The 25249-nt window shown below is 44.8% G+C and overlaps 1 protein-coding gene across 1 annotated transcript in view; it reads left to right on the top strand.

Moving 5' to 3' along the window:
• Positions 1-2264: 2264 nt before the first annotated feature.
• GRM6 (glutamate receptor, metabotropic 6) overlaps positions 2265-25249 on the top strand; it is a 29970-nt gene continuing 6985 nt past the window's right edge. The window contains exons 1-6 of the mRNA XM_004693680.2: positions 2265-2711; positions 5272-5488; positions 5828-5963; positions 6961-7115; positions 8606-8746; positions 8844-9044. Coding sequence (XP_004693737.2) covers positions 2265-2711; positions 5272-5488; positions 5828-5963; positions 6961-7115; positions 8606-8746; positions 8844-9044 — 1297 coding nt within the window. The remainder of the gene's footprint in view (positions 2712-5271; positions 5489-5827; positions 5964-6960; positions 7116-8605; positions 8747-8843; positions 9045-25249) is intronic.

Below are 25249 nucleotides of genomic sequence, written 5' to 3' on the forward strand. Positions count from 1 at the left end.
TATACTAAATATATATATATATATAACTTCCAGGTCAGGGGCTAGAATTGTGGTAAATATACTGAAAGCTGCAACCCTGGACTTTTAATTTCATCTTCTCAGTTAAAATAGCTTGATCTGAGGGCCTCCCTGGTGGCACAGTGGGTTAATGCACAGCACTAAGAAGCTAAAGCCACTTCAGCATGAATTTGATCCCTACCCCGGGAGGTGACCACATGGTACAGCAGACCTCTCCTGGCCCTCCCACTGCTCCCCTCAGCAGTGTACTTTGTCAGTCAGCCTGTTCTGCTCCCACTCTGTCTCTGGTGAAGCCTCTCACTGTCCCTGCACCTCTGACCTCTACCTCAGTTCTGTATGCATAAATAAATAAATCTTTAAAAAAAAAATAGCTTGATCTGAGACCATGCTCTGTTAATGTGCTGGCCCTCACATTCTCGGGATTTCCTCTCCTTTGGGTACCCCAAGCAGGACGCTTACTTCTCTTTCACATTGAGGTTAGTTTTCTCCAGGCCTGCAACCCATCCACTTCTACCTGTACCCTGCACTCAGCAGCCAGCAGGGTGCTCTGATCATGAGTTGGGAACGCAGTTTGTGATGTCATTTGTGGCTCTGTCACTCCATGTTTAGCAGGGAAGATCTGTAAGGGCCTGAGTGAGTCAGTTGCAGGTTCCATCCACCACAAGCGACCAGTTTATACAGACATTTGCAATGTTAAAATTGGGGTTTAGTAGCAGCTAAGTATCTCATCCTTCCCAACTTGTAAAATGGGTGGTGGTCAAGCTAAACCCAGGCCTCAGGATTCCTGGTCTGTGCCACAGGTTAGCGCCTAGATGTCACTTGTAAAAGAGACTACTGGAATCTCTGGATATGGTGGAAGCAGAAGGAAGGGCACCACGATTTTTGCTCACTCCCTCTGCCAGCTTTGCACAAATCCCTATGGCCTCTCTAAACCACTTTGTTTAATGGAACTCAAACCAGCTCTGGGCTGGTAGGACAAGCCTGCTAATCCCTGGGGCTTGGCGTTTACCACCTGCTTCCACGATATCCTTTACTGTCTTAGCATCAGAAAGTCAAATCAGGCCCCAGAGAAGGATGGTGGGTCAATCCCCCTTTCCTGCACCTGGACAACGAGCTGGGGAAACTCAGATATCGATATCGTTATTACAGTGTTGCTGCTTCAGACCCCAGAGTCCAGGAAGCCTTATAACTGACCAGAACAACACCTTCATATTCAATTATCAGATGCAAGAGTTAAGGGTGGAATGCCAAGTGGCCCTGTCTCTTCTTTCCTTCATAGGCAGTGTGAGTCGGGTTCACACCAACCTGGGTGCAAATCCTGTACCAACTGTGTGACACTTTGAAACACTTCCTGAGGTCTCTATTTCCCTGACTGCAGCATGAGCTGCTGATAATGGCTCTGCTTGGCAGGAGTTGAGTGTTAGGCAAGGAGGTAGAGAGAGTGAGCAAGGGTACAAGGGACCTTGGGCAAGAGAGCCTGAGAGAGGGAACCAGAGAATGCGGATCAGACATTCGATTGACTGGGTCAACCCTCCTTCCCAACAATGAGTTGGGGAAACTCAGATACAGATATTGTTATTATAGTGTTGCTACTTCAGACCCCAGAGTCCAGGAAGCTTTATAAATGACCGGAACAACGTCTTCATATTCAATTGTCAGATGCAAGGAAGGCGTCAGAAGGGCAAGAAAAAAAACAGACCCAGATTCACAGTAGGGAGGGAGCGCAAAGCCCGTTCTGCATGTCCCCTCTCAGGAGCAGTCTCCGCCCTCAAGGCGGCCCCTCTTCCTTGCCCTAGCATCCTTAAATCCTCTCTCATTTTGGACCTTCCACATCTGTCGCGGTACTATCCGGACCAACAGCGGGTGAAGCAGGTGAGTGTGGCACGGGGTGGGGGAGTGGGGGTGCCCGTGTATGCGCTGAAGATGGGCCCCAGGGAAAAGCCGCGAGGGTTGTCGAAGAGCAGGACTGGAGCGGTGGAAACACGGATCCGATCCGTGCAGTAAGGTTTACAGGGTGCAGGTCTGGGAAGGCTGGCTGAGTTGACTTCCCCTGTAGTTTCCAAATCGCTCAATCACGTGGAGTGCGCTTTGCCTCTCCCCAGAACCCGGGTTTGCCCTCAGCAGGTGCTCAAGACTTTCGGGTTCTGTTCTCTCCTCCCCGTTTTTCTTCTGCAGTCCGCGAGTCAATGGCAGAGCTCGGGAGCATCGAGGGACTGCGGCTCTCGGCGCTGCTGCGGCTGCTGTGGATGCTGGCGCAGGCGGGCGTTGCGGGAGCGGCAGGCTCTGTGAGTCTTGCAGGCGGCCTCACGCTGGGCGGACTGTTCCCAGTGCACGCGCGGGGCGCTGCGGGCCGGGCGTGCGGGCCGCTGAAGAAGGAGCAGGGCATCCACCGGCTGGAGGCCATGCTCTACGCGCTGGACCGTGTGAACGCCGACCCAGATCTGCTGCCTGGAGTGCGCCTGGGCGCTCGGCTGCTGGACACCTGCTCGCGGGACACCTACGCGCTGGAGCAAGCGCTGAGCTTCGTGCAGGCGCTGATCCGCGGTCGCGGCAACGGTGCAGAGGCGACAGTGAGCTGTCCGGGCGGGGTGCCTCCGCTCCGCTCTGCGCCCCCAGAGCGCGTGGTAGCTGTTGTGGGCGCTTCTGCTAGTTCTGTGTCCATCATGGTTGCCAATGTGCTGCGCCTGTTTGCGGTGAGGGCCGCCGGGCCGGATCAGAGTCCTGTGTCTCTCTCCCCAGTCCTTGCCTTTAGGGTTCCTGAGGTCTTTCACCTTTTATCTCTTTCTTGCTAGATCACAAAGACAAAAAGTTGCCTCAAAGAAACCCTGTGTGGGCCAGACGCAGACCTGGATCTCACTGCTCTAGCTTCCCATATCTGTTGGGGCGCCCTTCCAGGGTTGCTCCTGTCAGTTTTTTGTGTGAATTAAGGCCCACTGGGCTGAAAAGGGGGCCTCTCCAAGGGGACATACTCTACCAGCAGACTAACGACAACTTGCACCTGGAGACTATATCGGCTAGAGCAGAACAGGCTGAATTTTAATTCCTGCTGGCACCTAGGGCAAGTGCCTTTGTTTGGGGGTACAGACTGAAGGACCTTGCATGGTTATCCTTCCCTGAGAATCTTCTCTGGGAAACTTCCCTATGGGGAGTTCTGGTCGACTTGAATGTTCAAGTTTACGTTGTAACTAGGATGCTCCTTGCGGCAGGTAACAGGCATCGGGGATATGCTCCTGCTATTCTGTGGGGAGAGGTTGTAGGCCCACAAGTTCTGTCCCTATTTCTTCTTTTTAATTAATTTAACTTAATTTTCAGATATACCTTTAGGGTCTCTTAAGGAGTCTCTGAAAGAGACAACAATAGGTCTCCTTTCTAGTGTTTATCTCAAGAGCTTGTGTTGGGGGACACACCTGGCTAAGCTCTTGGATACCCTCATCTCTAGGGACTTGTTTTCTGTGAGGGGTAAGGGCTTCCTTGTAGTCTTTGGCATTGGGCAGTTTTCTGGGCCTTCGTGAAGGGGGAGGTGTCTCTCTCCTTCCATCTTTTTGTGAAGACAGGAAGACTGCCTCCATATAGCAAACAAGGAGACTTTTGTTTCTTCACAATTTCACTGACTTTCCCAGAGAAGCCTCTATTTCTACCCTATGTACACTGGGTAGAGATTTTCTCTGAGCCCCTCCCTTCATCATTTGGGGAGTCACCTCATTTAATTCCCTCTACTCCAGATTCTGCGGGATGATGCCACTGGTGCAGTATACCCTGTTGGCATGGTGAAGAGTACCTCTGTCTCACCTGGTGGCATATGTCTATGGTTGTGGGCTCTGTTCCTGACTTGCCTGGATCCCTGTTTTCAGTTTCTCCCTGTGTTTACCCTTCTAGGTCAAGGACAGAGATCTCAACAGGTTTTAGACATTGGACTATTAAAAGAAAATGAAGGCAGGCTGCACAAAGGGCAGCCATAGGCTAGATTTGGCTGCCTGAGGACCATAGTACAGTTGGTGGTCTAGAAGGAAAAATAAGGGTTTCGAGTTCATTTAACATCTCTGCAATCTTAAGCATTCAAAAGTAACTTCCTGAAGGAGAATCAGCCCACAGGGGAAGGTTGCTCAAAAAAGTTAACTGAAATATCTTGAGTACTCAGAGGAATGAAGGTATGTCCATTTAATTGCACTACAGCCAATGGACCTTCCTTCTGATTTATCCCCTATCATCTTGATTTTCTATTTCATCCTGTCCTTCTTTCTCAGTCTCTTTTCTTCTTTCTTTTCCCCTCCTCTGCTTCTCCCTCTCTCCCTTGTTCTCTTCTTCCCTCCCTTTGTGATCCTCTTTCCCTCCACATTCCAAACTTTCTCTCTGTCCTCCTTCAAACAGCCTCCCTCCCCTAAATCATTCCTGGCCTTCAAGAACCTTCCCACTTCTGACCCTCAAAGCTTTTATTTGTTCCTTTCCCTGTTACTGGGCAGTATGTTTCTTTTCTTTTCTTTTTTAGTTGAAGTGTCATTGACATACAATATCATTTTAGTTTCAAATGTACAACTTGATGATTTAACATTAGTTTACAATTTAAAATGAATAAGTCTATGTAGCATCTTTTCTAAGGAGTGTGTCTTTCTAGACTGTGAAGGACTCACCTCTTTCTCTGTCATCTTCCTTCCTGGCTTTGTCATCCTTCTGCCCCCATTCCCACTCTCCTTTCATGAGTACTTCTCCTGGATCCGCTCAGCTAGCCCATAACCCCTGCTCTCAAACACTCTCATAACACAGATCAGCCCCAGTTCCAGACAAACTCCTCCATTAGGCCAGACACAACTTTGAATTAAGTCACCCCAGCTTCCCTGCCTGCTGCCACTCCTCCACCCCAGATAGACCCTTTGTGTGCATTAGGAAAACATGAGGGAGTGGGGAGGACTGGCAAGGACATCCTTTACCCTGGTCTGTGTCTGGTAGCTGGGTTGGCTGCATATTGGAATTGAGCTCCCAATTCCCCCCTACTTGGCCCAGGATATAACCTGTATATCCATGTGAGGTGACCCTGCCCTCCACCCTAAACCCTCATAGCTCCCATATTCCATCACATTTAGTCATAAGCTGCAGATGTTTTCCCATGCCTTCTACTCTCTCTATGTGGCTGTTCCAATTGGTCCCAACTTCCTACCACAAACTTTTGTGTTCTTACCTGCATCCTGGGGCCCCATTGACTCCCTTCCATCAGTTTACTGAACCACATCCACAGCCCAGATGTTTTCCACCCTCCAGATCCCCCAGATCAGCTACGCCTCCACTGCCCCTGAACTCAGCGACTCTACACGTTATGACTTCTTTTCCCGAGTGGTGCCACCTGATTCCTACCAGGCCCAGGCCATGGTGGACATTGTGCGGGCATTGGGATGGAACTACGTGTCTACGCTGGCCTCCGAGGGCAACTATGGTGAAAGCGGGGTTGAGGCCTTTGTGCAGATCTCCAGGGAGACTGGTGAGCTGGGATGAGGAATCAGAATCATCTAGAACCCTAGAGAGGGATGAAACAGGGATAGTCAGATGGGGCAGAAGCCATGAAATGGGGCCACTGGCTCCATGACTCAGGGCCTGAATATGTCCAATTCCTTTGGAAGATTCAGCTCCTGCCTCATGGCTTCACAGATAAATGCATTGTATCTAAGCAAATGGAGGTACCTATTTGGAACTGGAGCCCAAACCGCACTCCACCCCACCCGTCCCCTCAAGCAGAATCTAAATGCTGATCAATTATGTGTATGTGGGGAGCAGGGGATCTGTGTGTGATTGAACTGACTTTGGCACCCTTGATATCCAGGGGGGCTCTGTATTGCCCAGTCTATCAAGATCCCCAGGGAACCAAAGCCTGGAGAATTCAACAAAGTGATCCAAAGACTCATGGAGACACCAAATGCCCGGGGCATCATCATCTTTGCCAGTGAGGATGATATCAGGTGGGACCTATGGTACACTCCTTTACTGTGTTCTTCAGAAACTGCCGTTAATGGCCTTCTCTCCTCTTCTTACACACTCCCCTGCAATGGATCTCCCTTACTACTTTCCTTCTTCCTCCCTGCTGCTCTTCCTACTTTTCCTGGGGCCATCTCTCTGTCTGATGCTTTCTAATGAACCAGACTTGATCTAGGTAGAGCTGCTCTAGACGTAGCCTAGAAAAACCACAAGCATACATGACTTTTTAAAAAATAATTCTCAGCGGTGGCAAGGGTGAAGCGAGAGGCACTGATGGGCATCTAAGTACAGAAGAGGAGCTGTCAGGGAAGAAGCCCTGGGAATAGTGTAGTAGTAGAAGTAGGAGGCCACAGACCTACGCCCCGAGTCCCATGTGGCTTAGAGTCCGTTGAGGCGTCTATAAGAGAATCAAGGCCCTTCCAGCCCGAGTGAAGTGGACTTCACAGCACAGAATAAGAGGGCAGCCTGGGAACAGGGCCAGGATGGACCTCTTACCACCATCTAAACAAACTAGGGCCAGTACCTAAACATCCCTGTCACAAGCTGAGGCAACACTGGAGAAAAAAAAAAAAAAACAAAAACAGTTGGGGTTGCAGTAAGTAGTCTTACACAGCAGTTTGAGCAGTTACAACTGAGGTGACTCAGGCTAGAAATAGTTGTTTCTGTGCAATTGGTCCCTCTCTTTCAACTGTCAGGGACAGCCATGGTTGTGTGCCATATTTTCAGAATATTTGTGTAGTCAGTATCTATTACTCCTATTGGGTAGGAGATGTGTGAATTCACACATCCTTTGTGGCCTTTCCAGCTGCACTTTAGACTACTTGACATGTCCACCTCCATTTTATCTCTTTATTTCCATGCTCACATCCCATCTTCTCCAGTGAATGAGGATCTTGATGAGTGGTGTGAAATGGTAAAAACAGAGGGAGAAGTATAGGAAGTGGCTTGGCCCTCCCTCACCTCCAGTGCTCTTCTTACTAGGAGGATCCTGGAGGCTGCACGCCAAGCCAATCTGACTGGCCACTTCCTGTGGGTTGGCTCAGACAGCTGGGGAGCCAAGACTTCCCCCATCCTGAACCTGGAGGATGTGGCCACAGGGGCCATCACTATCCTGCCCAAAAGGGCCTCGATCAATGGTGAGTGTAGTGGTGCACCTACCCTGCTACTGTGCCCCAATCCCACTCAGGACGTGCATCCCTAAATATGAGCCATGTCTCAGGGTCCTCCTAAGATCCCAGATTCTAAGACTCTGAGATTCTGTGAACACATCCTTCTAAGCAGTGCTTGGATGAATTGGCAAATGAGGAAATGTATACTCTGCGGTACAAAGTGAAATCATTAGTCATTTTGTTTAATTCAGTGCTTTTATTTATGATTCTGCCAAAGGCATTCTAACTTGAGGATGAGGGTAGAGGGAGGTCAATGAGAAACCCATGACATACTGTCCTGTTGATTAAAATTGTGCATGACCAAACTAAGTCTTTCACTTGCTGTCCACAAAGCCAAACTCTGAACTATGAGTATGTTTGCGCAAAGTTTAGTATGTGAGGCAATCAGCAAAGGGAGTCTACAGTTGGGATAGTAACACAAAAGAAGCTGGCTCCCCAAATGGGGGAGCTGCCCTGTTGATACACAGAGGGAAGGAATGTAAGTGGGTGCAGGACAAAAAGGGGAGTGAGGAGGTACCAGGTGATGGAGGCTCACTAATTCTGGTGCTCAGCTCCTCCAGCAGGGTGGGGGTTAAAAGTCCTGCTGGGGTTAACGGTCCCTAAGACCTACAGAGGCTTGCTCTTTACTATGATTATGTTCAAAGGGACATAGAGAATTCTGAAGTTAGAGAAGTAGCAAATAGCTCACAAGGCTTCAGGGATGTTGAAGAACAAATAGTGATTAGTATTTAATTTTGCTTAGTTTAACTTTTTTTTAACTCTAAAATATTTTAAGCTACAAAATGAAGGAGTTCTAGCTGCAAAATGATGAGTCCAGCCTCTTGCCTCTTCCCACACTCCATGAAGATCTGAAATAATCCAGCAGAGAGGTTCCCTGTAGACACCATTATTTGTTTTCCCAAAGGTTAATTGAAGATACCTCAATGAGTTTCTTTGGGACTATGTTTGATTCCTAGGGGTCCTGGTGCTTCAGGGCTCACACCCACTTTTGCATATTTCCTGTTAGAGTGTCAGTAGTGGCAGGTGACAAACTAGACTAAGAGTGCTTTTAGCACTATGGCTTTTCATTACATGACAAGAGGTTTCAAAATAGTTGAATTTATGTTTGGGGCTGTGGTCAATGACCTGCTGAAAGCTGGTAGCTATGTGCCACCTTCTGTTCACCATCCTGTGTGGTTGCCAATGTCTTTGTTGTGGTGTAATAGCTGCAGAGTGACAGCTGAAGTTCCACTGATTCCATCTTCACAGCAGTGTCCTAATCAGGTAAGAAGGAACAACATAAAAGTCTGTAAGTGGCAAGGCTCTGAGATGGCATCAGGATGCAGATTCTACCCTGAAACAGCAATGACTTTGAACTCCTCAGTCAGGAGTTGGCCACATAGGCAAGTGGTAAAGGGACACCAGAGAAGCATGACTAGCTCAGGTGGCCACACCCTTCTTTCTCTGTCCTGTGTCAGGATTTGACCAATACTTTATGACCCGCTCCCTGGAGAACAATCGCCGGAACATCTGGTTTGCTGAGTTCTGGGAAGAGAATTTTAACTGCAAATTGACCAGCTCAGGTACCCAGTCAGATGCTTTCATCCGCAAATGCACAGGTGAGAGCTGTCCAGGGGTGATGGGTTGGGGGGTGCGGTGAAGCCAAGTTAAGCACTGAAGGGGCAGGCGCACTTAATTTGGACATCCCTAGGACAGGTGAGGAACGTATCGGCCGGGATTCTATGTATGAGCAAGAGGGAAAGGTACAGTTTGTGATAGATGCTGTGTATGCCATCGCCCACGCCCTCCACAGCATGCACCAGGCACTCTGCCCTGGGCACACAGGTCTGTGCTCAGCCATGGAGCCCACGGATGGGTGGACACTGCTGCAGCATATTCGAGCCGTTCGCTTCAATGGTGAGTGGATGACGAAACCCCTGCGGGAGTGAAGGGCAGTCTGCTGGGATGAATTTCTTTGTGGGACATAGATAACTCAGGATGGAAGGGATGGGAGAGGCAGAGTGGTGTAGTTGAAGCAGGGGAGGACAGAGGTAAAAAGGCAACAAGGCAGGAGGCCAGATGAACGGATGGAAAGGCCACCCACCTACCCAAGTTCTGAAACTAGAGTGCCACTGAAAAGCCCCAGAAGGCCAAAAACCAAAATCAAGGGCAATTGCCTAACAAAGCACAATGCCCAATAAAAGGTCAGGTTGCTGTCTATGTGTTCTCACCCACGCGCACAATTGCAAGTGATCTCAAACTTCAGGAACAATCACCATGAGATTTATTTTATAATGAGGAGAAACAAAGAGCTTACTGTATCCACAAGTGGTGGCTGTAACCCCGAGAGCATCAGTGATGGTCGCCACTGGTCACCAGGAGTGCTGGACAGCACTGGCCAGTACTGATGGCCAGTACTACTGGTCCCCCAGAGGTGGTGTACAGTTTAGTCCTGTACATTGTTGTACAGCTAATCTCCTAAACGCTTTGAAACAGGCCAGAGGCCGGATGCCCACCCAAGACGAGAGTCTTTTAGTCTTAGCCAAAAGACTAAAAGCCAAGGACTATAGCTCCAACCAAGTGCTATAGTGATATAGCTGTACCTATACAAAACCTACAGGGGCTATAGCCAATCAAAGGAAGGTGCCCAAGAGAAGACAGGTCACTGTAGATTCTCACCTGTGTAAACAATTGCTTTATACTTCAGGGTGCAGGAACAACCATTATGTGCATTTTACAAATGAGAAACAAAAAGCTTGCTGTAGCCACATGTGTTTGGCTATCTCACCCAAATAGTGTCCACCAGAAGTAGAGTGGTGGTCACTTGTAGAGCACCAGTCACCTGTCAAAAAAGCTAGACAGCACTCACCAGTAGTGTTGGTCACCACTGGTCTCCCTGAGGCAGTGTCAGAGACATTAAGTGTTAACAGCTCTTTCTGAGTTTGTTGGGCTACACCAACAACACTTTTTGAATTCAACAACAGCTCTTTGTGACACCAGGCCTGGGGCCTTCCAGAGAACTGGAGGCCCAGTCTCTGATGGAGGTCTTCAGCTTTTTTCTTTGGAGGTTGGCTACTGGCCCTCTTTCTTTTTTCTTCAGAGGCCAGGAATGAAGTCTTCCCCTTACTTCTTCAGAGCCTGGAATAGCATTTGTCAGCTGCCTCCAGCCATGCTTTATATCCTATTGAGGTTGCCCCACCTCCAAGTCTGATTGTCATTTTTCATTTCTGTGACTGATTGGCCCATTAGCACAAATTAGCTCATATCTCACACCTGATTAGTCCACTCTATGATCTTAGCATCACATATAAAAGAGAGGTTGCTGGGCTCTAAGGAGCCACAGCCATGACTCCATCTGCTGAGGTGTTCTGGTATTATTTTCATCATGCAGAACTGAAACTCTTACCATAAACTTTAATTAAACTCTTTCTCCAGACCTTAGCAACCACCAATCACCACTTTCTGTTACCATGAATTTGATTACTCTAAGCATACCTCATTAAATGAAATCACACTGTATTGCCCTTTTGTAACTGGGCAATTTCATTCCCATAATCTCCTCAAGCACATTATGTTTTCATCCATATAGCCTTTGTCAGAATGTCCTCTTTTTTGAGGCTGAATAATATTCCACAACATGGGTAGACTATATTTTGTTTATCCATTTAACCCTCAGTGAACATTTAAATAATGATGCTATGAACATGGTGCACAAATATTTCTGTGAAACACTGCTTTTAGTTCTTTGGGGCATATACCTAGAAGTGAAATTTGTGGATCATTCCCACTATCAAAACACAAGGATTCCAACTTCTCTACACCATTGTCAATGCTTGATATTGTCTGTTGTCTAGAGAGTAGCCATCATAATGGTATAAGTAGTATCTCACTGTAGCTTTTATTTGCATTTCTCTGATGATAATGATGCTGAGTATGTATTTTTTTTTAAGATTTATTTATTTGTGCATACAGAGCTGGGGTACAGGCCAGAAGTTCAGGGGCAGTGAGAGGCTTCACAGAGACAGAGTAGGGAGCAGAACAGGCAGATCGATGAAGTACACTGCTGAGGGGAGCAGCGGGCGGGTCAGGAGAGGTCTGCCGCGCCATGTGGTCACCTCCGGGGCAGGTGGGAATCGAACTCATGCGGAAGTGGCTTTAGCTTCTTAGTGCTGTGCTTTAACCTGCTGCGCCACCAGGGAGGGCCGCTGAGTATGTATTTTTAATGTTTATTTTCATACATCATAGCATCATAGTTAATTTTTAGACAGTATTTATTTTCCCCCTTCAGGTAGAGTCTCCATAGTTCTCCTACCACCACAACATATGTAATCCATCACATAGTATCTTGTGCTTTTCCACCCCTGTTTTGAACCCTCCCTTTCGTCCTCTCCTGCTGTATGCCTCAGATCTATGGTCAGCTTGAAGTTACAATTCTTCTCCTGACCCTTTGATTTCTCTGTATTCTGCATATAAATGAAACCATCTGGGATTTATGATTTTTTTCTTCAGACTTATTTTGCTTAGCATAATTCCTTCCTACTCCAATTGTACTGCTGCAAATTGTGTGAAGTTATCTTTTTTGAACACTGAACAGTATATAGCACATCTTCTTGATCCATTCATTTGTTTTGGACATTTAGGTTGTTCCCATATCTAGGTTATTATAAATAGTGCTGTGATAAATAGAGGGATGCAAGTTTTCTGTAGGATTAGTGTTTTTGTGTTATTTGCATAGACTCCTAGGAGTAGAATCGCTGGGTCATACAGTCGCTTCATTTTTAGTGTTTTGAGGAAAGTTTACAGAACTTTCCATAGTGATTGTTGAAAGGATTGGTAGGCTCGACGCAGTTAAAGGATGAAAGGTCAGTCCAAATTTCTAACAAGTAGGAACTTTATTGCATTCCCAGGTAAGTTTCACAGTCCCCAAGACAGGAGAGATCAGTGAAGTCATGCCCACTGGGGAAGGTTTTATAGAGTAGGGAAGCTGCTTTGTTTTTTTGTTTCTGAGACAATTCATCAGCAATGCTTATCTGTATGCCAGCCATACAGAGTTGATTCAGTTCCCAGACTTTAGAAGGCTCAAGGTTAGGAGGCTCCAGGCATGCAGACAGTTAACAGCCCCAGAACACTCATGCCTTACTAGGCCACCTCGACCTTACATTCCAACCTCTTAGTTATAGGATAAGAGGCAGAGTATTCATTCTTGCTACTTCCTGTCGACATGGGGCAATGTGGGGGAATTGAGGTCAAGAAACAAGTCTTGCAAACAGGTTCTTTGGTAGGAAGGGAGAATAAGGGTACAGCAAAATTAAGTTACTGGTGCTGCGAGTCATCATCTGAATGTGGTGCTGGATGCATCAAAACATACACTGGACAAAGAAAAGTAAAGGCAAAATTAAAATTAGTGGTCCCACCGGGGGGCATACCCATGTAGCCAGAGGGCCACTCAGCCAAGCCAGGGAGGGGTTGTTGTTCCTTGTCTGGAATTCTAGGTCTTTTGTCAATTCTTAGAGTTTGCTTGCATTCTCTTCTACCAAACCTGCTTCACCGATGTAATAGCAGCACTCCTCTTTTTTTTTTTTTTAAATAAATGTATTTATTGTGCCTCATTTTTTTATTATCAATTTTTTATAACAGTTTATTTTTACACCATTTTGTACATCTTTTTTTCCCATCTCAGTTGTAGTCCCCGCAGGTTTCCCATCACCAAGTCAGCCGTGTGCCATCACCATAATCCCGCGCACTTCCCTCCCCACCCCACCCCCGTTTTTGATCCCATTCCCCACTCCACCCCTGCAAAATGTCTCTGGTATATGGCGGTTCATTATTCTTGTTATTTTTCTCTCCTGGTCCTTTATACTCCTGCTATGAGTGAAACCATCCGGTATTTTTCTTTCTCTTTCTGGCTTATCTCACTAAGCATGATCTTTTCCAGCTCCATTCAAGTTGGCAAAAGACATGTGTTTCTCTTTTTTGGTTGAGCAGCACTCCTCTTTAAGGAATAAACAGGTGCTTCTGTTTTGAAGAGAGACTCAGGCAAGGAAGGTTAGCTGTCGTTGGACCAAGGAGGTTGATGACCATCACATGACCTTTTCGAGATCGTGGTGAACTCTGGACAGAAGCAAGAGAGTGGCCAAGCACCACCCCTGCAAGAGAAGCTGAGGCAACAGAGGAAGCCAGGCCTAGAGCAGGCAGGAAAGCTGCCCTGCAGGGATGCCTTAGGTGTAGTAGCCAGGCAAATTCCGACTGTCCATATAGTGTTAGTTGAGGGGTAATCAATACCAGAACACAGGGAGGTGTCATCATACTGTTAATACATGAGGATAGAGAGCCATTGCCCAGAATAAGAATTGACAGGATGACTAGAGAGAGTTCGAGAAAGTTAGAAGTGTATAGCTGAGCCAGAGGAGATTTTATCAGTTCTTTTTTTTTTTTCCCACTGGGGCAATAGCATGTTAGTTATATGTACCTCCAAGTTTGTTGGTTCCTAAAGAGGAATGTTAAGATAAGAGAAGGTCGGTGTTGGGCTGGAGCTGGTGGTATGGTGGGTGCATAGACCAATTAGACTTGTAGAGTGGTGAACAGATACACCTAGAAAACAGCGAGTAGTGCTGAAATTGGGGGAGGTGTGATGGAGAAAGTTCAGAGAGTTTGTTTGTTGGACCTATTTGGGTTTAGCATTTTGGTGATTTATTTAAGTAGAGTCTGTACTTGATTAACAATGTTCTGAGTTATGACTATTGTAAAGTGAATGGTCTGAACATGTTCTTGTGAAATGTGTCAGGTAGCCACCGGCTTAGAGTTATGAAGCCCACATACAGCTGCCCTAGTTCCTGTTAGCCACCAGTCATCCCATGGGTCTAGAATCTGAAGGAGAGCAGAGGAATTTTTCTTGGATGTAAAATGACTGTTTAGCTGGAGGCTGATACTCATTAGGATAGTCAGCCCATCCGACTAGATTGGCAACAGGGTTATAAGATTGACCCACCTGTTTTAGATGCAAGACATATAGTGGGCCAGATCAGGTAAGATTATTGGGAGTTAGATACAGCAGAAATATGGAGTCGAGTAGGCCCCAAAGGCTTGCATACATACTGACACTCTGGTATGACTCTCTTCACCCTAGACAGGTGATGCCAGGAGGAATTATCCAAGACTTTGACTGCTGTTGAAGTAGTCAGGATTACCATGTGAGGACCAATCCACTGAGGTTGCAGCAGCTTCAGAGAGAGAGAAAGTTTAGGAGGACCTGGTCTCCAGAGTACAAAGGATTAACTGACTTGTCAGGTGAAGTTAGTGCTGGTTGGGGCAGATATAGGTGAGTGTGTTCCTGAAGAAGTTGTTTAAATAGTCAAAAAAAAAAAAGAAGGTAACCAGCCAAGGGTGTGGGCTGGAGAGGAAGGTCATGATTGAGTATTTAAACTTTTTGTGAGAAGGTATGTGAGTGGTGAAGTCAACCTGCCAGTCCTGTCCCAAAAGATTGCCTCTCATTTGGAGTCCTGTGAGGGAGGAAAAGAAAATACCCCCTTGAACAAGACTGACATTGGGAACAGGTGTCCCACACAATTTTAGCCAAAGTATGGTGAAAAAAAAGTGGTTTCAGAAAATGAACCAAAGAACAGGGTCTGATGTGGAGAGCTTGATGGATTTTTGGAAATAATGTCAGCAGCCTGTTGGGTAGGGAGAGCGAGTTTGTTATTTAGCATGATCCAGCCCTGTTGGCCCTCAGTCCCACCTTTGGAGAGATGGTTAGCACGTTCTCGTGAGTTGTAGGAGGATGAAATTGAGGGTAGAGAATGGAACAAAATAGGGGCCTCAGCATGCTGGCTGGGATTCGTTAATGCCCTAATAATTGCATCTGCCTTGTTCTTACCCCAAGAGACTGATGATGGATCTGACTGATGCCCCTTGCAGTGAATTATAGCAACTTCTGGCAATTGGAGGGCCTTTAACAATTTAAGGATAAGCTTAGCTTTGATTATGGCTTTGTTGACAGAAAACCGAGTTCCTGCCAAATGGCTTTATTGCTATGTGTAATTAGGAAAGCATTTTGAATCAGTAAATATATTAACCTTTTTTCCTTGGAAAAGAGTCAGTGCCTGTGTGATGGCAATGCGTTCGGTCTTTTGGTAGTCCCTACTGGAAGTGGGGCTGCCTCAACTACCTGCTGTTCAGTTACCACAACATAAGGGTCCCTACAAGTTTTCCTTGTGAATCTAAGCAAGAATTACTGTCCACAAAGAGCAGACAAGGTCTGCATTTAGGAGAGGAATATCAGTGAGCCCCTGGTGAGGTACAGAGATGGGAAGAGAGGACAGAGTCTGAGATTGGCAGCAAAGTGGCAGGGTTTAGGGCACAGGACTGCAACAAAAATACAGAGAGAGGTCTTGGAGGAGGTTGGAAAGGAATGAAATATATCTGACTTTAACTATTGAGGAGGGCAAAAAATTATGAGCAAGCAAACAAGACTAAAATTTCCAAACATGTTAAAAGGGTCTTCATATGGTCCCTAACCAGAGTCAAAAACAGTTTAAGAATACTTGAATTCTTACTGTAGTTGAAAAAAATTAAAGTTTGGTTTTACATAAGTACCAATAAAAGCTTAGCAAGTCATTCTAGCACATAACATTTCTACCTCTCTAGGACCTTCAACACTTCTTTTATCTTTTCACTAATCTTTCAACACTTTTTTTTTTTGCTTCCTAATTTTTTTTCAAGACCTTCAAAATACTTATTCCCAACATATTTCTTTCTTATTAAACACACCTCAGTTTACCCACCTCACTTTACTTGCATTTTAAGTCATGACAGATTTTACTTTGAATTTTTGGCTAAAGAAATCAAGGCATTTATTGGGAGAAGAGTAACCCTTTTCTAAGGGGAAAAGATAAGTGGACCCCATTTTTCTGGAAAAAGACTTTGAGTCTGTAGCAGCCCAAGTAGGGAAGGGGGTAGGGCAGAGAAAGTGGGATGGTGGAGAAGGTTTTGGAGAGAGTGTGAAGATTGGACATGAAGGCATTGGTAACCCATTGCTTTGATAAATAGGCCACTGGAAGGTGTATGTCACCTCCCTTTGGACAAAGGACACCAAGCACCTGGGCCCATAGATAAAGGAGGCAGAGCGCCTGGGCCCATAGATGAAGAAGTAGGAGGGTTTTGGGGGTTTGGGAACAGATAGTAAGTGACAGAAATGAGAGCTTTTTTGAGGCAGTGAGTGGGTGGATGAGGGTCTTGGGGGATGCAAGGGGTTTTTGAAGGTCACCTAGGTAGACTTGTAGAGAGGTTTTCTGCATGTAAGAAGATATTGTTGAATTGTAACCAGCATGGAAGGGTATTGAAGTATGACATTGACAGGGGTGGTAGGTGGCTACCCAGGGGTGACTGCTAGAAGAATCTGATGAGGCAAACAAGTGTGGCGGAGAGAAGGGTGAGAGAACAGCAGGAAAAGGGATGCAGTGGGCTGGGAATTGGAGGGGTGGCGTGGGGAGAGAGAGAGATCAATGAAGGTGGAACAGACAGATTTTCCCAGTAGTGGGTAAGGCATGATGGAAGCACAAGGAGGGAGTGGGTAAAGGGGAAGTTGGAAAGTGAACATGAGATCAGTCCTGTCATGTGGGGATGATGAGGTCGGTCATTGACACCTATCACAGAAATCTGAGAGGGAGAGTTTTAGCTGCCTATGTCTGAAAAACCAAATAGGTAGTCAGAAAGGAGATATCTTTACCTGCTACCTGGAGAGTTACCTTGGGCTCCTCAAAGGTGATCCTTAATGGGGTCAAGGTCACTGGCTGCCTCAGTTTTTTGTGGTGAAGTCCAGGAGGTTTGCCATGCCTGTTTGTGGTGACTGGGAAAAGGAGGGGAAAGACCTGCTCTGGGTACCACAGTCAGGCAATCAAACTTCCAGTGTCCTTGTCCACAGTTGGGGCAGAGTCCATGCAGTGGGCGAGGTAATGGACAATTATTTGGCCCAGTGACCAATCTGAAGTTTCTGACCAGGAGGTGGTCTTCCTTGATACTTTTGTCCAGGGTTCTGGTATTGTTGCATTGGAGGAACATGTGCAGTTGCTGCCAGGAGCTCAGCTTTCTTCTTGTCACAGGCCTCCTTGCCATCCTTTCCTATTTATTAAAGACTCTAAATGCCATGCTCAAGAGATCTCTATATGGAGTATCCTACGTTTTTTTATCAGCAGTAAGTGCGGAAGACAGAACAACATAAATGTCATGTCAAGTCATATCATACGTCCAGGTGAGATTTAACTTCCTTAGTATAGATGGAGGAGTATTAGAAAAGGATCCTAAATGTTATGAATTTGGGAAAGATCAGTCATAGAGAACAGAATATGGACCAGAACCAACCTGCAACACCAGCCACTTTTTGCAAAGGGAAAGGGGGAGCTGGGGCCTTGGTTTTGGATCATGTAAGAGATGCAGGCTGCGAGGATGGGGAGAGAGAGCTGGGAGAGGGAGGGTTTGTGGGAGATTCAGTGGTGCTGGGCAAGTAGAGGAGGAGTAGTCTGGCACAAGCAAGTCATTAGGGGGTGAAGGGGTTGCTAGGGTGGAGGTGAGGAGTTTAACACATAAGTGAGGAGTCCTCTGGAGAATATTTATCTTGTGAGGGGGGAAGGGAATGAGTTTGCCTGTTAAGAGGATTTGGAAGGTAGAGTAGGATTTGAGAAGGGAAGGTAGAGAGCAGAGTAAAAAGGGTTGCTGGTAAGAGATTTCAGACTACTTGTAGTTGTGCTGGGAAAAAATTAAAAAAGCTGAGGTGCTTTTCAGTATGAGAGAGATCAGATAGAGAGAAAGGCACATGAGCCCTGACCACCTCTTCAGCTTCAGCAACCTCTCAGAGGGGGCAGCGGAGGGGCTGGTGTGAGAAAGGAGTCAGGTGTGGAATTCTGAGGCAGTGTGGGCTGAGGCTGAGGTTGTGGCTGAGGAGGGGAGGTTGGAATTCAAGGAGAAGGAACAGGGCACGGTGGAGGAGGTTGAGGTGCTGAAGGCAACAATGACAGAGTCTCGGAAATCAGAAAAGGGGAATGAGGGGTCTGGAGGAGAGACATTATCTGAGGAAGTGTTGAGTAGAGGAGTCTCACAGGTGAGAAGTACTTGAACGATATGACAGGTTTTAAAAAGGGAAGTATGGGAGTACAAAAGAAAGAAGACATGAATATAGGAGATTTCTAGCCATTTTCCATTACAGTGAAAGAAGTTATTAAGGTCAGTAAGGACCGAGAAGTTTAATGTGCCTTTCTCTGGCCACTAGAAGCCATTATCTAGGTGATATTGAAGTCAGGCAGTGTTGCAGTAAAAATGAGGTATTTAGGTTTAATGTCGGCTTTTAGGTCCCAGTGGACCCAGGTCCCAGCAGACCAAGAGGAGAAAAGAAGCACCTTAAAAGGGTGGCAGAATCAGGCTTGGAATTGACCGTCTCCATAGCTAGCCCATTCAACCCCTTCCAGTGGAGATTAGACACAGAAAAACAGCCTCCTGTAAATCCAGTTAATCCCATTAGTGTCCCACAATCTTGGGCTAGCCCTGCAGCAATGGGGAGCAGTGAAGACAGAGGGGATGGTGGAACAGAATGCTGGAACAGAACACCATGGGGAGATAAGAGTCCTTGTTGCCTCCAAGGATCAGTGGATCGACTAACGTGAGCCCACGAATTTTCCAGAACAGTCAGTGACAGCTGATCAACTAGGTCCAGGAAAGGTCAGACACCCAAGGACAGAGGGTCTCCTGGGAAGGAGGGTCTAGGAGACTTACCCCAGGAATGTGACAGCTATATGGGCATGTGGTATCTGCAATGGAGGAACAGGTTCCCTCGGAATAGAACGGGAAAGCAGTCCTGGTGCCGGGGACTCAAGCTTACCAGGTCGATTTTGGTACCAAGATGAAAGGATCGGTAGGCTCAGCACAGGTAAAGGATGGAAGGTCAGGCCAAGATTATAACAAGTAGGAAGTTTACTGCACTCCCAGGCAAGATTCACAGATCCCAAAGACAGAGTAGAGGCCAGTGAAGTGACACCTGCTGGGTAGTAGGGGTACGTTTTTATAGGGTAGGGAAGCTGCTTTGCTTTTCTGTTTCTGAGACAATCAGCAATGTATGTTGATTGATTATCTGTATGCCAGCCCTCAGAGCTGTTTGCCAGCCCTCAGAGCTGATTGCTGGAATGTAGGCAGTTCCCAGACTTTAGGAGGCTCAAGGTTAGGAGGTTCCAGGCATACTAACAGTAACAGTTCCAGATTCAAGGTTCCCGCCCAAGCCTTGCCCAGGCCGCCTTGACTTTACAGTTGTGATACCAGGTGGTAGGGGACCCTAACTGGCCAAGGCCCCACTGTCCAAATACTTTACCAAATACTGTCTGGGTTCTTCAACCAGGCACACAATTGCAAGACTTTAGGTTCAGGAAACAAGGGGATTTGTTTAACAAATGGGATAAACAAGTGTTTCTGAGGTCAATATAGCCATTTACTTTATCCAAAGTCGTGTCCAGTACTGTCCCACACAAAGACCATGATGATGGTATTCCCGCCACTGAGGATAGGCAGCTCCTCTCCCAAACAACAGGCCATGAGTCTAAGATGGCATCTTCCTGCATCTGATGAAGATGCCTGGAACACATGGCAGCCAGACTCCAGGCCAGGTTCCAACTCATGGAGACAACAGAAGACACAACAGGAGATGTTCCCAGAACTGCAGGATGTTCAGCACAGAACCAGACGAGCAACATTCAGGACAGCAGCCACAATCATCAAATGACATGACAAAGGGTCTCACTCATGCAGCTAAGCCAGGCTGTATCTGCAGCAAAACCAGGAACATTTTTAGTCCCTCAGCTACTCACAAAGCCTTTTTCCTCTGGCCTCCACCTCAGAGGTCTGCAGAGACCTTCTCCAAGATCAGCCTAGCCCTGGGGCTAAAATCTACTGGCCTCCAAAATGCTGAAGCAACTCTAAACCTGGAACCCTGGAGCCCAGACAAAAAAAAAAGCCCTACTTATTCCTTTGCCCTCTACTTGTTTATCTGCCCCAATCACTCCTAGTTCCTCTCCAAGGTAGCCCCTCCTCAAAATTGATATCCCAGAGGCTGTTTTGTCTTCAGAACAACCCCTTCACCACCTACAGCAGTCCTTGGCCTCAGTCCTGGACTGCATTCCCCACTTTTCGTTTTTAATCACCATATCTATGGTGAATATTGGACAAACTCTTCCCACTGGCACAATTACAAACAGCATTATGCAACACAGAGGCATAGCTACAGGTGTCAGTTGGCCAGTTGGCATCCCACCAACATTGTAAGAGGCTTCCTTTTTCTCAACAGCCTCACCAGTATTTGTTCTTTTTTGTTTAATATGAGTCATTTTTCCAAGCATAAGGTGCTTTATTTCATTGTGCTTTCTCACTGCATTTCCCTATTTTCATTTCTTCCTCTTCAAACTGATAGTTTCATATAGGAAGACCACTGACCTGTGTATTGAATTTGTAAACTCTATTTTACTGAGTGTTCCATTGTTTTAGTTAGTTTTTCCATGGATTTTTTAGGGTTTCCTCTCAATATTATAGTATTATTTGCAAATAATGATAGTTTACTTCTTTTTCGCCATTAGGATTCCTTTTAAGTCTTCTCTTGTGTAATTGCTCTAGCTAGGACTCCCAGTATTAAATTGAAAAGCAGTATTAGAGTATATATCCTTGTCTCATTCCATATCTCAAAGTGAAGGCTTTCAGTTTTTAAACACAGATAATATTGTTAGCTGTGCATTTGTCATATATTAATTTTGTTATGTTAAGATATGCTCCTTTTATCCCAAAGTTTTAAGGGCCCTCATAAATGGACATTGAACTTTATCAAATGCTTTTTCAGCATCTACTGATATGATCATATGGGTTTTTTTTTTCCCTTAATTTTCTGTGGTAAATCAATTTATTTGATTTTTGGATGTTGAACAATTTCCTGTGTCCCTAGAATTAATCCCATTTGTCATGGTGTATAATTCTTTTTTTTTTTTTAAAGATTTACTTATTTGTGCATACAGAACTGGGGTATAGTCCAGAGACTCAGGGGTGGCAAAAGACTTCACCAGAGACAGAGTGGGGAGCAGAACAGGCAGATCGACGAAGTACACTGCTGAGGGGAGTAGCAGGCAGGTCAGGAGAGGTCTGCCACAATCATAGTGTATAATTCTTTTAATGCATTATTAGATTTGTTTTGTTAAGGTTTTATGAAGGATTTAGTATCAGTTTTCATTAGGGAGATTGGCCTGTAGTTTTTCTTTTTTTCCCTTGTGTTATCTTTGCTGGGTTTTGGTATTAGTGTGATGTTGGCCTTGTAAATGTATTTGGTAGTACTCCTTCATTATCAATTTTTTAAACAGAGTTTTTGTAAGTTAATCTTTGATAATGATCTTTGATTATTTGGTATAACTCATTTGTGAAATCATCTGTGGAGGGTTTGATTACTCTTCAAGTTCCTTTGCTTGTAATTGGTTTGTTCAAGTTTTGTTTTGTTTTGTTTGTTTTTTTAAGATTTTTATTTATTCATACAGAACTGGGGTACAGGCCAGAGATGTGGAGGGTGAAAGGATTCACCAAAGACAGAGTGGGGAGCAGAACAGGCAGATGGACGAAGTACACTGCTGAGGGGAGCAGCGGGCGGGTCAGGAGAGGTCTGCCTCGCCATGTGGATCTCCTCCTCTGGGGCAGGCAGGAATCGAACTCATGCGGAAGTGACTTTAGCCTCTCAGTGCAGCGCTTTAACCCGCTGAGCCACCAGGGAGGGCCCCTCAAGTTTTTTTTTTTTTAAAGATTTATTTATTTATTCATACAGAACTGGGGTACAAGCTAGAAGTTCAGAGGCGGTGAGATCCTTCACCAGAGACACAGATTGGGGCGCAGAACAGGCAGATTGACAAAGTACACTGCTGAGGGCGGGTCAGGAGAGGTCTGCTGTGTCCTGTGGATCACCTCTGGGGCAGGGGATTGAACTCACACTGAAGCAGCTGCGGCTAGCTTGCAGTGCTGCATCCTAACCCATTGTGCCACCAGGGAGGGACCTGTTCAAGTTTTTTTCTTTTTTGTTCAACCTAGTTGAATAATACCAAGAATTTGTCTATTGCATCTTAATCGTTAACTTCTTTGTATATAAATATCCATAATGATTGCTAATTATCCACTGAATTTCTGCTGTGTCTGTTCTAAATTTATCCTCTTTCATTTTTGGTCCTATATCTTATTTACTTAAGTTTTCTCCCTCTTTTTCTTGGTGAGCCTGGCTAATGGTTTGTGTATTTTGCTTATTTTTCTAAAAACCAATTTTGGGTTTTATTGATCTTTTGACTTGTCTTTTTAATTCCTATTTCACTTATTTCTGCTTTAATTTTTGTTTTTTGCCTTTTTGGATGGATTTTGGGGGTGTTTTGTTATTCATTTTCTGCTTCTTTGAGATGAGATCGGAGATTAGGTTATTTCTTTGGCTTCTCCATAATTTCTTGATGTAGCCAATGTTCTATGTGCTTTCTGCTAGGTCAGGCAACACCACTATCAAAGAAATGGGAGTTGTGGAGCCAGCTGTTATGGTAGGATGCTACTAAGAAGGCAAAACCTGGTCTTTTTATCAATTGAATGATTTCACAGTGTCAATTACTCAGAACAGGAAAACAAAGAGAAAAATGTTATGTGTAGGGTACCTATGCTTTTTGGCAAGGTGAGTCTGAGCATATGGATTAGTTTTATGGCTCATGTTTGAAGATAAAAATCAAGATTTTGATCCCCAGTAGAGGTTTTAATCTTATTAGCAAGGCTGATCAGTCTCTGGGATACAAAGTTATATATCAATCTATGGCTCCCCCAGCATTCCTGGTCATGCTCCTGGTGTACACCATTGTCCCAGGGGATTAAGCATCCTGCTGCTGTTAAGTTTGAGAGGAACCTTTGCAGGGTGGGTAGTTTGCATTCTTTAATTTTGGTGATTGATTGATTTGGTCAAATGAACTTTGTATTGGAAAAGCCTAATAGCATAATCAGAATGGCAGCTTAAGCAGAACTTTAAGCTTAGCAGACCCAAAACTTTCCTCTCAGTACTGCATTTGCTGTGTCCTATACTTTTGGATAGGTTGTGTCTTCATTACCATTTATCTCAAGGTATTTTTAAATTTCTTCTTTGATTTTCTCATTAGCCTAGTAGTCTTTCAATAGAATTTCAAAGTCCATGCATAAAGGGGGATCCCCTTGCTTTCTTTTTAATTTCTACTTTGATACCTTTATGGCCATAGAAGATACTTAGTATGGTTTAGGTCTTAATGTACTTGTTGATGTGTATAGGGTCAGTTCTGGAGAATGATCAGTATACATTTGAGGAAAATGTGTATTCAGTTTTGGGCATATAAGGTGACCTATACATGTTTGTTAGGCTAATGCTTGTGGTCTAGACCTTTGTTTAGGGCTACTGTGTCCTTGTTTATTTTTTGTCTTGTTGATCTGTCTATTGGTGAGATTGGGGAGTTGAAGGCTCCTATCGCATATGTATTTATCTCATATCATAGTAATGTTCTAATGTATTATGGTGCTCCATCATTTGGTGAGTATACATTGATGAGCGTTGTGTCTTCCTGGTGTATTTTCCTCTTGATCATTATATAGTGTCCATTCGTGTCTCTTGTCACCTTTTTTAGCTGGAAATCTATTTTACCTTATAAAATTATGGCTGTTTCTGCCTTTTGAGGGCAGCCATTTGTTTGTAGAATTGTTTTCCAACAAAATTGTGTTTCCTGGAGGCATCACAATGTTGGATTCTGTTCTTTATTCCAACATATTATTCAATGTGTTTTTATCATGTAGGGTGATTATTGACACATAGTTTGTTACTGCCATTTGTTCATCATTTTGTGGGTCTCTTTAATTCTTTGTTTAGTTAGTCATGTTCATTCCTCTGTTGGTTTAGATCCAAAGGCTTTTTGTAATATTACTTGGACTGGGGATTTAGTTGTAGTGAATTTCTGAAGATTTTGTGTGAGAAGGTCCTTATTGTTCCCTCATGAGGGAAGGAGATACTTTGCAGGATAAAGTATCTTGGCTGGCATTTTTTGTCTTGGAGTTTTTAAATATATCACTACATTTTATATTGCATGTAAATGTTTCTTCAGAGAAGTCTGATGTTAGCCTAATCAGTTTTTTTATAGGTTGTTTCTTCCCCTGCCTCAGTTTCATTATTTTTTCTTTGTCTTGGACTCTTGGAAGTTTTTATGTGTTTTGCTGTGTATGTCTTTTCATTAAAATAGTTTGGTGTCCTTTTTGGCTTTCTATATGTCTATTTTCATTTCCTTTATTTCCTCTTCAGTTATTTTCCTCAAGCAGCATTTCAGGGCCCTGCTCTCTCACTATTTTCCTTTTGGAATTACTCTATTCTTCATGGTGTCAAATAATTCTTGAAGTGTTTCTTCATTTTTTCCCTGGGTATCTGTTTTATTTTCTTTCTTGTTTCTTTTTGTGTTTGTGTCTTTGAGGTTACTGATTCTCTCTTCCTAATCTTTTATTCTATGTCCATGCTTTTGTCAATTTTTTACCTCTGCATTTGGCCTTTTTATATCCTACAATTCCTTTGTTTTATTATTTAAGTTTCAATCTCATTTTTCTGTTTTTTGTTTATATTCCTCAAAATATCCTTTTCCTTTTCTGTATCTATTCATATATCTCTGATATGTTTCCAGTTTTGTTTGGGTTGTTCAGATTCTCTCACTTTCTTAATTATGGCCTTTGAATTTTTCATTTTTAAATGAATAACTGACAGGAAGAACAATTCTTCTGTGTCAGTATTGTTGGGTTCTGGAAATTAATTTTCTTTCTGTGGTGCATTGTTCCACTGAAGGCTTGTTTAATCATTTACATTTTTCCTTCTTCCCATTGTTTGCTTTTAGGTTTGCTCTGCTATAGGTGGGAATTCTGTTGGTATGCCTCATCCTCTATTCTAGGTGTTTACTGAGGTGCAATGTGGGCCATCCTGTGGTTTGTGCCAATAAGTGGGAACTTTGGCTGTGCTTATCCTGTTGTGTATTGTCCAGATGGGTTTCCATGCTGCTGGGCTGGTAGTCATCTGTTGGAACAAGCTGCTGGTGGGTCTCACAGGATGT

Source organism: Condylura cristata, unplaced genomic scaffold (assembly GCF_000260355.1).
Source record: "Condylura cristata isolate star-nosed mole 26May11 unplaced genomic scaffold, ConCri1.0 scaffold00040, whole genome shotgun sequence".
NCBI classification, from domain to species: domain Eukaryota; kingdom Metazoa; phylum Chordata; class Mammalia; order Eulipotyphla; family Talpidae; genus Condylura; species Condylura cristata.